This window comes from Falco biarmicus, chromosome 2 (genome assembly GCF_023638135.1).
Source record: "Falco biarmicus isolate bFalBia1 chromosome 2, bFalBia1.pri, whole genome shotgun sequence".
Lineage (NCBI taxonomy): Eukaryota > Metazoa > Chordata > Aves > Falconiformes > Falconidae > Falco > Falco biarmicus.
Genome location: NC_079289.1, coordinates 33946214 through 33959873, shown reverse-complemented (window position 1 = coordinate 33959873; position 13660 = coordinate 33946214). Strand labels below are relative to the sequence as shown.

At 47.8% G+C, this 13660-nt stretch overlaps 1 protein-coding gene across 3 annotated transcripts in view; it reads left to right on the top strand.

Moving 5' to 3' along the window:
- DGKH (diacylglycerol kinase eta) overlaps positions 1-13660 on the top strand; it is a 174186-nt gene continuing 160526 nt past the window's right edge. Inside the window, exons 1-2 of one of the 3 annotated variants that reach the window (XM_056328534.1) lie at positions 1-513; positions 7579-7758. In XM_056328534.1, the coding sequence (XP_056184509.1) occupies positions 457-513; positions 7579-7758 (237 nt within the window). In that variant the 5' untranslated portion in view covers positions 1-456. Of the gene's footprint in view, positions 514-7493; positions 7759-13660 lie in introns of those variants that run through there. The other 2 variants (XM_056328535.1, XR_008820174.1) reach the window with 2 other exon arrangements.

The following is a 13660-nucleotide window of genomic DNA, read 5'->3' as shown; positions in this document are numbered from 1 at the left end:
CCCCGGCGGGGCGTCAGCGGCTCCCGGCGCACCAGAGGGACCCCCCGCGCCTCGGGGAGCGCCCTCGCCCGCGGCCCCGCCGCGGCGGCTGCAAACCGCCTCACGCCCCAGGCGATTTGCCCGTGATCCGCTGGGCTTCCCGGGGCGGGTGTGCGGGGAGCCCCCGGCGGCGGCGATGATGTGAGCGGCGCGGCAGCTGCAGGCCGGTTCCCTCGGGAGCCGGGGCTGAGCCCGGTGGCCGTGGGAGGGAGAGGAGCCGGGCGGGGAGGGAGGAGGGGGCCTGGACGGGGCCGGGGGAGAAAAAGGGAGGAGCGGGGCCGGGGTGGGGGGGAGAGAGAGCGGCGCGGGGGGAGCGCTGCCAGCCGGAGGAGCGGCAGCGGCGGGAGCAGCCCGGCGTAACCTGCTCCGCCGCCCGCCGGCGCCCTCCCCGCGGAGGCAGGGACCTGCTGCCGGGTGATGGAGGAGCATGGTTACCCTTCCTATAGCGCCCGCAGCCCCGCCTGGGAGGAACTGGTAGGTACATGCGTGCCTCGCAGTTGCACAGGCATTTCCTAGCCTTTTTCCTGCCTGCATTGTTCAGCCGGGGGGTCGGGCTGCCATCCTTATCGCCCCCCCCGCTTCCCTTCTTCCGACCCCGCTCTGCGCCAGAGCTCGGACGCCGCTCCCGTCCCCTACCCGCGGGGAGCGGCGGGTGGGAGCCTTTCGCCCCCGCCGTGTCCGGCCGTTTGCTGGCGGGGGGGCGGGGAGTTCATTGCCCCTGCCGAGTTTCACTGCCTGGGCTTAGCACCGAGAGCCTTGCCTCCAACTTTGCCGGGGGGAGTGGTGGGGTGGGGGGTGTTTTTTGTTGATACCGTGAAACGTCTTCTCTTAGCACAGCAAAAGCAACGTGTCCAGCGTTGGGAGGCAGTTTCCAGAAAGAGACAATTTTTCTTTTTTCTTTTTTTTTTCTTTTTTTTTTTTTTTCCCTTCTTCAGTAGCCAGGCTGGGAATCACTCCTGTCAGGATGTCAGAGCGGGCCGGGGCAGGGGTACCCCGCTGCCACCCTGCTTTGCTAGGTGCGGGGAAAGCCTGTGCGCCTCGGCTGCTGCGGAGGGAGGGGGGCGCGCAGACGGAACGGGACGGGACGGGAGGAAAGCTGCGGCGTGGTGGCTTTGCAGTTTGTGTAAGCAACTCGGAGACCCTCCTTCCAGCTGAAGGAAATCATGTCACCGGCATCCTCAGCAGGCGATAAAATCAGATTTCCCTTTTCAGGGCCGTCTGGTCCCACTCTTGGGCTTTGCTCCATTGTGCAAACACACACACACGCACACACCGGGGAGGGAGGGCTAAAAATAGTCTTTGGGTGGCTGCTTGGGAGATTGCAGGCTATCTGGGAGGTCAATGCTAGGCTGTCTCAGGCCCTGAACTTGGTAAGGCGATGTGAAGCGTGGACCCATGCCACTGCCAATCTCCCCTTTGGATGGCTGTACCATATTCTGCTAACTCGTTGCGTTGGTCCAGGGCCCCTGGTTTTCCCTGTAAACCCAGATCTAAAGAGCAGCCGGGGGAGAGCCACACTTTGCCTGGCTTAGTGTGTTCACTGCCAGGAAAGCAGCAGCCCAGCCCTGGAGACACCATGGTGAACTAAATTCACCCCCTTCCCTGTTTGTTTCTGGGAGGGCTACAAATCCTTTTTTACCAGCCTCATTTTTGTTGTGAAGTTGAACATCCCCCTTCACTGCCCTCTGCAGTCCTCAAGCCCCGAAGCTGCTGCCGAAGATGCAGCTGTGATAGGGAAAACAGCTGTATGTGTGTTCCGGTAACATGCAGCTGACACCGAAAGGATCAGGCAAGGGAAACCCGAGATTTTTGCCTGGAGAGATGAAGACATCGTGGGAGGAAGGTGGCAAAGCTGATTCCTGCAAATGCGTTACCCTATTAAACAGTGACATTTAAATTGGCTGCCATCATCCAAAACTCAGCTGAAACTCCGGAGGCAGATGGATTGCAGCCCCTCTGCTTGGAAATGTAGAGTCCTGGCTGAAGCATCCAAACCCATTTCCTTCTGTGTGCAGGGCTCAGATAAACAAGGAGCACATCTTTTTTTTTTCCCCCTCCCCTCCATTTCCCCCTCCCCCAGTAAAGGCCAGGATTTGGGTCATGTTTATCATTTCGTTGCTGCATTTGTTAGAGTACATCCATGAATGCAGTTTTAAGGTTAACCACTACACTGATTTTCTTTACAAGGCTCTAATTTCAGCTAAACCACTCAATCCTCTACCAGGTAACCTGCTGGTAAAATACATAGTCTTTATGGCAAAAGCCACGTTGTTCTTCTTTGTATCTGCTTGTAAGCAGGCTTTTTATTATAATGGGGGCAAAGGGAGATCCAGGTGAAGAACTGCGTGATGAAGGGGAAAAAAATGTGCCCAGACCTCTCCCTCGCTCTCAAAACACAGAGCAGCAGGATAGGGCAGACAATTTATTGCAGGTTTTGAATCTGTGCAAGTTAATGATCTATGCAAATTGTCAGAAGTCATTGGGAAGTGCTGTTCTGAGAAATAAGCGATGGACATCAAATTGAGCCACAGCTTCTCCTTCGCCTGTCAGGGTTGGACTTGTCTGTGTGCTATTTCAAACTTCTATAAAATCCTTTCCTTAATTCGCAGTTCACTTTTGAATGGAAAACCTCTTCCTGACTCCTGGAAGAGTTGCATTAGACGCTCCATCATGGAGCTAAATAAGAGTAACAGAAAATGTAAGGCTCATCCTGCATTCTTCCAAGAGAGATTTGGTGTCTTTGTACTCAAAATATACATGATGTACGTCTTAAAAAGTTCTAGACCTGACTTTCATGTTTTATGTGAGACCTGAGTCTTAAGGTTACCTTTCCTTTGAAATGCATAGATGGGTCCTAATGCATTTGTAAAGTGACTGTTTTGACAACCTCCGCTGGTTTACACCTTTTCACTCTGAAGCATACTACATGTTTTTGTAACCTACAGGTTACAGGGTTGTCTTGGCTGCTCCCAAAACAGCCACAAGTAACGTAGTTACTCTCTTAAACAGTGGTATGCATATGTTTTGTTATATTTTGGCTTCCCCTTTGGTAAGTAAGGAAGCCAAGAAAGAATAACATTCCTGACTTGATCTGCAGAGGGAGTTCAGACAGGCAGGTCTGAAATTAATTTGCTCAGCGTGGGGAGCCCGGTTAAAAACTACAGTTATGACTGCCCACCAAAATTAGGAAAGATTCAACAAAATCTTTTAAATGTGATGAATAATGCATTGTTAACCTGATACACATACCACTATTCATCCAGATCCCCTCAGAACAACTTTTGGAGGTGGACAAAGAAAAGTATTACCCTTCAGTTTATATATGCCAAAGTGACCCAGAGAAAAAGAGGTAAATGTGCTTGTTATGAAGGGAATCGGTGTTAGAGCTGGAATCATTTATGTTCCTGGAATCAAACAGTACATTAATCTGCATTATAAACTATGATCTCCATCACAGCTAGAGTGTGTGTGTATTTGGATTTTTTTCTACATTGCCTATATATTTTAGCAACACATATTCTATTATGGGAACTGGATGTGGTTGAGTTGAAATGTTCTTACAGTGGATATATGTACCCAGCACTTCAGGATTCTTTGAATATAAAGGGCAGATCATCAGCTGATATCAGTTACCGTGGCACAAATTATGTCAGCACAGCTGTTTCGTGTCAGTTGAGCATCTCCCTTTTAATGCCAACCTTTCTTTATGGTTTCCAACAGTTTTCTCTTGCTTCAGTCAGGAAATGTAAGGCAATTACTAAGAAGCTTGAAACTGAGTATGTTAAATGAAAGACATAGTGCATGCAAACATTGTATGTGGTTTTAATGGCTACACATAGCCCCATATTCTTCAAGAGCCTGAATCGCAGAAGTGTAGAGGTACCATTTGTACTGTGGTATTCACAGCTGTGTTCACTGGGCTGAAATGTGCTATTCGGTATTTCTCATATTGAGTCTGACATCGATCACTTGGGAGAATTTTAGCTGTGAGATGAAGGGATGGAAGCCAAGTTGGCAGTCCTTACTGAGGTGAAGTTTCATGGCTATCTTAGGCAGCTTTACCTGGGTAAAGGCTGGAACTGGACCCTGATTATCTATTAATGCTTCTGAAAAGAAAAGCAAGTGGAAACGCTGAGATTTTTAAAACTGTCTTCGTGCATGGACAACATTTATGTTTGTAGAAACAACCTATGTGAACATGAATGAATAGCTCGGGTACTCTCAACAATTCTTAACGTTTCATTGGTTTCTCCTGTTTTAAAGAAACCTCTAAACGTTAGGTGACCACAGGTGGTAGAGCCTGTAATTTCACTGATACCACTACACACTCTGTGGAAACATTGAACTGTACTCGCAGGACATTTTCTATCATTTTCAGATATAGGTTATTACTACTAAAATCCTCACATTAAGTGTCCCGAGAGAATGTTCTTAGTGCTTTCCCCCCCCCTCCCCAGCACCCTGAAATTTGTCAAGATATGATGAAAGAGACTTGCTTGGAAGTGAAAGGCTGGTGCATTCTCTCCTTGTAACCCAGTTTTTGTGTTTGGGCAGTCAGGAGGGAGAAAGATCACAACAGGGCAGCCCACGCGAGGACACAAGATGCCCTCTGCATGGTGCAGAAAGTGTGCAGAAGCTAGGGTTGATAGTTAAGCTCTGAAAGTGAATGGAAGTTGAAGAATTTTGTTTATTGCCCATTTCACCTACAGATAGTCTTTTATCAGCTTTTATGTATTTGAGATGAAATCTAGCAAAGGAAATCTGATGCAGTTTCAAATTACAGATACCTAAGGAGATCTCCAGCTCCCCTGCTGGCATTGCAGTATCCACTGGCTGTCACAGGACCTGTCCTATTTAAAACCTAAATTATTAACTTGTTTCTATTTTTCCATCTAATAATGATGAAAAAAAGTATTTATATCCATTGCTAAACAGGTCAATGTTTTATAAAATTCAAGACAAGTTTTTAAATTAGCTTGCAGCATAACCAATTGTGAAAGCAGTTTGAAAAGAAACCAGATTAGTGTCTTGCTCTGGAAGATACTGCTGCTGTGTGTTTATTCTTCCAAAACTTCCGTGGAAGGCTGTTTTTGGAAATACACTTTAACCACCTACTGTCTTTAGGATCGAGGCCTAAATATGTAAAGGAACAAGCAACTGGATGATGTTTTATTAAAAAAAAACCAAACACCCCAAGGTGAAAATCTGGGGTCAACTTCATGATCTCCCCCGAGTTTATCAGATTATAAAGCTGTCTGTGTGTGCCTTTCCCCCTCACTGTCTCATCCTTCTTTTTCAACTGAATTTGGAAAGGTATTCTCCGTGGGTGAAATGTCTTCTTGTAAACAGTTTTGCGTGTAACTTCGCACAGGGTCCTAGCCCTGTGATACAAATACATAGCAGTCACATGCACTGGTATTTTGATGTTTTTCTAGTTTGGGAACAAATCTAACAGTGACTAGTGTTGTTCAGCTAGCGCTGTTTAATTCATTTGAGTTAAATGGAGTTAGTCAGTCTTGCTGGTGTTCTGTTAGCACTAAGCGTTCCTCAAATCACAGCCACAATTACATGTAATACACGTTAGTGTTCGTTTGAAAACTGTCTTCTTGTCCTCTTGCAATGCTCAGTTGTAATTTACATTCAGAAGACTCAAGGACTTGCAGTGAAACACATTCTGGTGTAATGTGCTAGTCCTGAAATTCAGGTGGGGAAGAAAGAGGAAAGAAGAAGGTGGAAAGACCACAAGTATCCATAAAGATTGCTCTTAACCTATCTTTCTTCCTAGCTGTGCCCTAAATTAATTCACTGAGAGCAGCGCATACTTGTGCTTGCCCAAGTTTGATCCCGTGTTTTTTAAAAATGAGAACTCCCTCGCAGGTGAAGAGCGAGACAGATAAGAATCATCCCTTAGTTTCACAATTAGCTTGTAAGGAAAAGGGACTGTACGAGAACTTCATCTATTTTGAGATATGGTATTAATGGCAGGGTTTAGGCCCTGTTATTATTCTAATAGGGAATGTAGGCAATATGATCCAAAATTCCTTTAGAATATAACTTCCTAGAATTTTTGACTTTTTAAATGCAACTTTTGGCAATTTAAAATATATAACTTAATAGAAGTCATCGTACATGGAGGAGGGTAGTAGAAGCACACTTGAAGTACCTGGGGCAGTAACACCAAACTAAAGCACAAGTCCTGCAAGGCTTCATGGAAATACTTCAGTTTCCCCTGCTGTAAATCCCAGTGAAAAATGGGATCCTGTGGATTAGGTGAAATTAAGATTGTGGCAAGGTGCCTGCGCTATAGGATAGGTGGTATGCTATGGGTTTGGTTTGGTTTCTCATTAACTGCTTTGCATTTAGGTACTGCAGCATTACATTAGCATATTAAGAGATGTCAGTTCCCTTTCTAGAAATACAAATAGAACTGTGGGAATATAGAAGCCACAGGTATTGATGGCTTTCTTATGTTTAATCGGGTCCACACAGCTAGGAGTTGCGCGTTTTATTTAGCACTGCTGTGATAAAAATGCTTATTTTGAGCACTGGCTACACACACGCCACCGCAGCGTGGAAGCCCCGCGATTCGGAGCGTGTGGTGACATTTCCAGACCGCGGGAGCCGCCAGATCCGGATTGAAAAGGAAAAACCGACCCTTGCTCTCCCCAGAAGCCAAGGCTCCTCTTCCACAAAGCCGAAAGCCAGGAGAATACTGAGGGACTTAAACTAACTGGAGAAAACAACGGGAAAGCCACGTACGCGCTCGTCAAAGCCGCCCGGCGCTTCGAGGCCGAGGGACGCGCGGGGGCCGGCGGCGGGCGCAGGCACGGACCGCGCTGCAGCGGGTGCTGCCCGCCCGGGGCCGAGGGACGCCCGTGCTCCGAGGGGCGGCGACACGCAGCCCCCGCCGTGCGGGGCAGCGCTGGCCGCCGTGCCGCCTCGCCGTGCCCGCCCGAAGCCTGTGCGGCCCGGCCGCCCGCCGCCGCCCCCCCCCGGGTGCGCGCCCCCCGCCGCGGCCCCGTGCGGCCGAGGGTGCCGCGCTCCGCCCGTGCCCCGCCCGCCTCCCCCGCCGCGCGGGGCTCCGCTCACGGAGGGCGTCCGGGGAGGCGCGGGCAGGTGCGGGGGGCGGCGGGCCGCTCGCCCCGGCGCTCACCTGCGCGGCCGCTCGGCGCCCCCTGGAGCCGGCGGCCGCTCCCCGGCGGCGGAGGGCGCAGGGGGCCGGGCCCGTCCGCCCCGGCTCCGCCCGCCGGCGGGTGGCGGTGCCCCGGCCCCCTGCGAGCGGCGAGCGGCGGCCGCCGGCCCCGGTCCGGGGCGGCCGCGCGGCCCTTCCCTGCCAGAAGGGGCGGCGGAAGATGGCGGCCGGGCGGCCCGCTCCGCTCCGCCAGCGCCCGCCGCCGTCCCCGCCGCCTCCGTCCCCTCCCCCCCGCGCCGCCTCTTTCCCCACCCTCCCGCACCGCCTCCTCCTCCTCCTCCTCCCCGGGGAGGGGAGCGGCAGCGGCTGCCCTGGCTGAGCCGGGCTCGTGTGCTCTCTCTCGGCAGGAGTCCGGGAAGATGGCCGGGGCCGAGTCGGGGATGAGCGGCGCCGGGGTCCCGCAGCAGCCCCAGCCCCCGGCGGCGGCGGCGGGGCCGGCGGACGAGTCGTCGGACAGCGAAGGGGAGCACGAGGGCCCCCAGAAACTCATCCGGAAAGTGTCCACCTCGGGCCAGATCCGCAGCAAGGTGAGGGGGGCGGGAGCCGCCGAGCCCCGCTGCTTGCGGGGCAAGTTTCCCCGTCTCCGGCCCGGAGCGGGGCCAGCCCGGAGCCGGGGGCGGCCGCTGCATCCCGCCCGCATCCCCGGGAGCAGCGGCGGGGGGGTGGGTGGGTGTTGAGGCAGCTGTGCCTCTTCCTTCCTTCCCTCTCCCCTCCTCCCCGGCCAGCTGTTGCGTCCACATCTGTCCCCGGCTGGCAGGAAGAGCCCCCCGGGGCGGCGGGGCTCCGCGGGGCCGGAGGGGAAGCCGCCTGCCCCGGCAGCCGCCCTGCCCCGCCTGGCGTCCTGGGTGTGGGGGAAGCGGCGGGCAGCCTCCCTCCGGCTCCTCTTCCTCGGCGGCGGGCACGGCTGCCGCGGGGATCCCACCCTGCCTCCCCACAGCGCGGGTGGGCTTCTTCAGCCAGCCCTTCCTCACCCCCCGCGCCCCGCGAGTCCCGGCGGCGGGGGCCGTACCCGGGCGGAGCGGCGGGCAGGGGCCGGGGTGGCACCGCGGGCGCCCGTGCGGGAGCGGCGGTGCCGCCGAGCGGGGAGGCGCGGGTTCCAGTTTGAGGGGCGCCTCGCGGGCCGGGAGCGAAGTTAGACACGGCCTCGCTCGTGGGGCTGGATGCGTGGAGCAGCTGTCAAACTTTCAGGTTAACGCAGGTTTGGGGCTGGCTCGGGCGTCCTGGTGGAATTAACTCTTTGATGCATGGTGTATTTGCATCACCTTTTTTTTTTTTTTTTTTTTTCTCCTGTCCTGTAAAACGAACTTCAACAAGCACACATTTAGAAGTACAAAAATAATGAGACCTCACTTACCTTCTGTGCAGAAGGATCCCACGACGTTTTGCGAAGCGCAGTCTGTGCTCAGTGCTGGGGTCTGCGCAGAACCCACACAGGTGCAGTGATACCAGCTTCAGGGGTTTTGCTGTAAGCATCTGGTTTGAGGGGCAAAGGGACCTCAGGCAGGCCCAGGGGGATCGCACTCACGTTTTGATTTGTACACGGTAGGTCATGTGGTGGTGCCGCCTTTGCAGAGCACCCATTAAAGTTAGTTAAGGAGCTGTTTGTGGAGTCACGCCAGATTGGTGCTCTTCTTCCCTGGAGCTTTCGTTTCACATGCTGCATTCAAAAGGCAGCCACCTTTAAAGAGAAAGCATGGGTTGCTGAACAGCAGCGTTGTCCCATTAGGCAAGGTGGAAAGCAGGTTTTTTCCTGAAACCTCCTAAGCACAGCATGTCATCCCATTTTACTGCTAAATGTTAATCTTGCCTTTGCAGATGTTAGGCCTGGCTGAAATGTTACTACAGTAAATAATATACAACGATTGCATCATGTTGAAAACACAGTCCTACACAAACTTGCAGCTTTAACACCACTTCTGTGTGGCTGTCTTCAGAATGTTTTGAAAGTGACAGAACACGCTGCTTTATTAGCTGTAGTGTTAAGTGTATTTGGAGGGTTTGCAGTCATAGAGGTTGACACTTGCATAAGGAAAACGTGGATTATGAACATTGTTGAAACAGGTTTGTGAGCATGAGATCCCAGCCAATTCTAACCAACTGTTACTGGTTGGTGGGATGTTCTGTATCTGAGGGCTGTGAATCTCCTGAAGCTCCAGGACAAATCTACAAGTGATGCTTTTGCTTATCTTAGTTTTTGTCTCAATTCTATTTATGTGAATCATACATACATATGTACGTGAGAAACTGACTTTTGACATAATTGGTGTCATGACATGTTGCTGTACTGGTTGCAATTTACAATAATATGCAACCCAGAATATAAACATCTTTCTTTCCATTTAATTAAATGTGATATATCTTTGTTAAAGATGAGATCCATGTTAAATAATTCAGTAGCACTTTATTTTATAACTCATGATGCATTATTTAAAAGTAGATATATTTAGACAGACAACTCCCATTTAGTTTAAGGGTGTTGTATGTTTGCTGTTGTAGTAGTTGGTGATCAGTGGTTACATGAAACCACTAGAGCAAGGAACATCAGGGAGCTGCTCTTTTACCCAGCTAGTCCCTTTCATTCAAATTAGATTTGTTAAGCTTCACTTACTTGGTGAATGTGTTTGTAAGCTAAGGTTTTAATTAGATGCATTGGGTTTGTCTTACAGCTAAGAATAGACTTTTGCAAGAACCCGAAACATGTATATTACATTTATCATTGATGCTTGCAGCCTGTTTAATGCTGTGCTGTTTTTCTCTGGAGGTTGCTTATATACTTATTGAAGCATTTCAGCAACGTGGTATTGATTCCTTAGCTCAGAAATATACCCAAAAGTGTCTGCTGGTAATTGCTTTTATTTTACTTAAGGAAGATGTTATTTTTAGATGTTTTGGTACAGTTGATCATTTGTGAAAGCTACCATATGGTGGTACTGTGCAGATAGAATCATTCAGGAGTGGATATTTTTTTTTTTAACGTGTGTATAATAAGATTTAGCAGATGCACGTAGAAAAGCAAATCCCTTTTGCTAGCACAAACATAAGTAAAGATTTCTAACACCTGTAGTGTTCAAAGGGAGTTTTTAAGCTTTGGCCTCTTCTTCCTCAATAAAAACAATTAATTATTTGGCTGAGGGCAGATGGGGGTGAAAAGGAAAGAATAAAAATGGAAGAATACTATATTGGCAGATGTAATTACACTGAAGTTCACTGCTTGTTTGTGATATGCTAATCATATGCTCATAAGTTTTACTTAGAAGTCTGTTGTCCGGTTTTAGCGTAGCTTGCCCACATTGAATAGCAACTTCCTCTGCAAACTGCTCACTTGTTTTCAGTGGAACTACTTCACTTTTACAGTAAATAGTTATGAGAAACGGATGGGTGATAGGGCTGGACATTTATGTAACTTATATTATGGGTGTATTTTTAGTTCATGCATATGTATTCTTCACATTTTTAGAATGCTTCAAAGGCATGTCTTTGTCAAAATATGGCTATTACTACTTTCCCTAAACAGAAAACTTGCAGATCAACATGTTTTGGTGTCTGCAAACCTGAGGAGGGTTAGATCAAGTTGTGGTGCAGAGGACTAACCTATTCTTTGGGCCAAGACCTTGTTTGTACCTTGGAACTGTTTGCTCAAGCCCTATACTTAATTACGGAGCAACACTGTAGCTGTAGGTGTCTTTAGGCGAGTTGGGATCAAAGCTAATTAGCACTTTTGTAGAGATTAAAGCCAGCATCTTTAGACCTCATCCTGGAAGCTGTTGCAGCTGTGGAGCTTGTATGTGTTCCCTGGAGGAAATGCAAGGGAATAACCAGGTGTTGGGTACCTTGTGAAGTTCAAGCCGTTTTGAGCTGAAATCCCCAATGGAGAGCACTGGAAGTTCTTGACTTTGTGATGTCTACCCACCATTCCCCCTACTCTGGGAGACCTGAATATTTGGTACATAAAAACTGGCTTGGTAAAAAAACCCGTTTTTGGAATATACATTTTGTTTTCACGAGGACTTTGGAAAACTGTAGTCAGGCGGTTTTGAAGCAGTGTATGTGATGATGTACAAACAGTGTTATACTGAAGATTAAAGTCGTGGAAAGTTCTCCATGCATCTGCGTTAAACTTTGTTTCTTAGCTTTTAAAGATGCTGGTTAAGACAGGCAGCGTTGGTGCCTTCCTTAAATGAAACAGATGACTTCAGTTCTTGGGGCTGCAGACCGAAAACTCTGCCTGTCGGCAGCTGGCTTGTAGTTACTTTAAAGTTAATCCCTGTAGTGCAAAGTACATTCCTTAAAAAGATGGTCCTGCTTCAGTTCTTTATAGCTGGAACCTGTCAAGAAGGGAAGGTTCAAACTAGAGCTGGCACTTTTTGAATTCTGCTCATTTAGGGATGAGTGCAAGATTAATAAATGAAATAGTCCCTGGGTACTTGGGAGACAGATGAGCACAGTTATAGTTCCTACTCTTGTCTTGAGTACTCTCTGCTAAAAAGTGGATATGAAGAATTGCACTTTCCTCGCTGACCTGGCTTCCTACTTTAATGGGTCCATGTGCAGTTAATGGGAAAGCTCTGCTGGATACATGTTTTGCTCTCAAATCTATGACTGGGTATCTGGCCTGTGTTTATTTTTGGATGAAGCAGACTTTCTGGAGCAGAAAGTATAAATCAGGAAATGCAAGACAATTCGGTGCATTGAGTGAGATAAATACACTTGTAATGTATCTGTGAAAATGCTTTCTTCCTCTCCTTCAACCCCAGTGGTTTTTGTTAATAATGAAATTGCTGCAATGTGGGAGATGTTCAGAAACATGAGTGTGTTAGAATTAGTGAAGATGATACAGTGTTGTTTAGTTAAATGGCAAGGCTTGCTACAAGAATTGTCTTATCTGAGGTCTTAATATATTTTTTAGAGATCTTAAATCATTATGGAGTAATAAAAGTAAATTAATTAAATTCCCCACTGTGTTTTTATTGGCCTTAGTGGATAATACCAGCCATTTAGGAACTGAGCCTTCAGAAAGTTTCTAACCTCTTCCATATGCTGACATTTGACAGTGCCAAGTCCCAGTAGTCACTTCCTGTTTGTTTCTGGTATACATTTCTCTGCGATTACCATAGCTTGTTAATTCACCTAAATGTAAAGTGCTGTGGTTGATACTGTCATTAAATGTCATGAAAATAGTTCTCTGCAATGTGATCTGCTTTGTCTAGCTTTGATCGCTCTGATTTACTCAGCTAAACAGTGGTTGATTCCTTTCTGGTTAAGGCAGCATGATCTTTATGCACCAGAAGTTGTTAGGAAAATGCCATGGTAGCAAAGTTAACCCTAATGGGGATCTTTTATGTGCATGAAGATTGTCTGAATCTGCATAGTTTCAAAATGCCTTGTAATCTGCAATATAGTCAGCAAATGCAGTAACACGTAGAGCATCACTAAACTTTTATCGTTGTGTTTACACAGCGTGGGGCAGAAGTGACCAAGTGCATAGAAATCATCCTCAAGTTCTTGGCATCTGGCAGTGTCCACAGAAGAGTCTGAAGGGTGCTGTAGGGTATCTGTCGGCATGATTTGTATTTTTTATCATTTTCACTCTGCAATTAAATTAGTTGTACTGTATATCCATCCTTAGTATAATTTTCACCCATTTTTTTTTTTTTCACAACCATTTTAAAATCTGGCAGATTTGATTCCCTCTCCACATGCTGGGGACTTCAACCTACTTTTCAAGTGAAATATGGAGAACGAGTTCATCAGTGTATGTTCCTGATACATGGAGACACACATACTTAGGCACAGAACAATATTTTTAAAGTTTTGTATACATACTGTCCAGTTCTAGAGTATGCCTGGATGAAGCAAAACAGTTTTTAGCATGAAATGCTGTGCAGTATTTGTTGCTTGTCATACTTGCTGTATCTTTGCATAAGCTTTCAAAAAAAAAGTCCACTAATGGAAAACTTCAGCCAAAGATACGATAGTTTGGGGAAGTTAAAAATGACTGAACACGCTATGTAGAAGCGAGCAGGGTTAGAATGGAAAGAGTTACACTATTTAAGGCACAGTGGCCGTTACCACTCCAAATTCTAACACATGTTTGTATAAAACCAAAATGAAATCTGCTAAGGCATTTTAGTGATGCATGTATTGGCAAAGCTTAAATTGCTAAGTATGAGAAAGGAGGAACGTGTAATGTTTTTTAGTAGATATTTGCAAGCAGGTTGTCAAAGAAAACATTGCTTTTGGTAGTCGTTTTTTTTCTTCTTTTCTTTCTAGAATCTATAGATGTTTAATACTATTGAAAAATAGCATGAATTATACTTCTTTTTTCTCCCCCCAGCCAGCTGGTGAGCTGTGAGTGTGAAAAAAGTTAATCACACTTTCATCTTTAATATAAGAGTTTTTGACTGTTTTATTCCAAGGAGGTGGGGAATG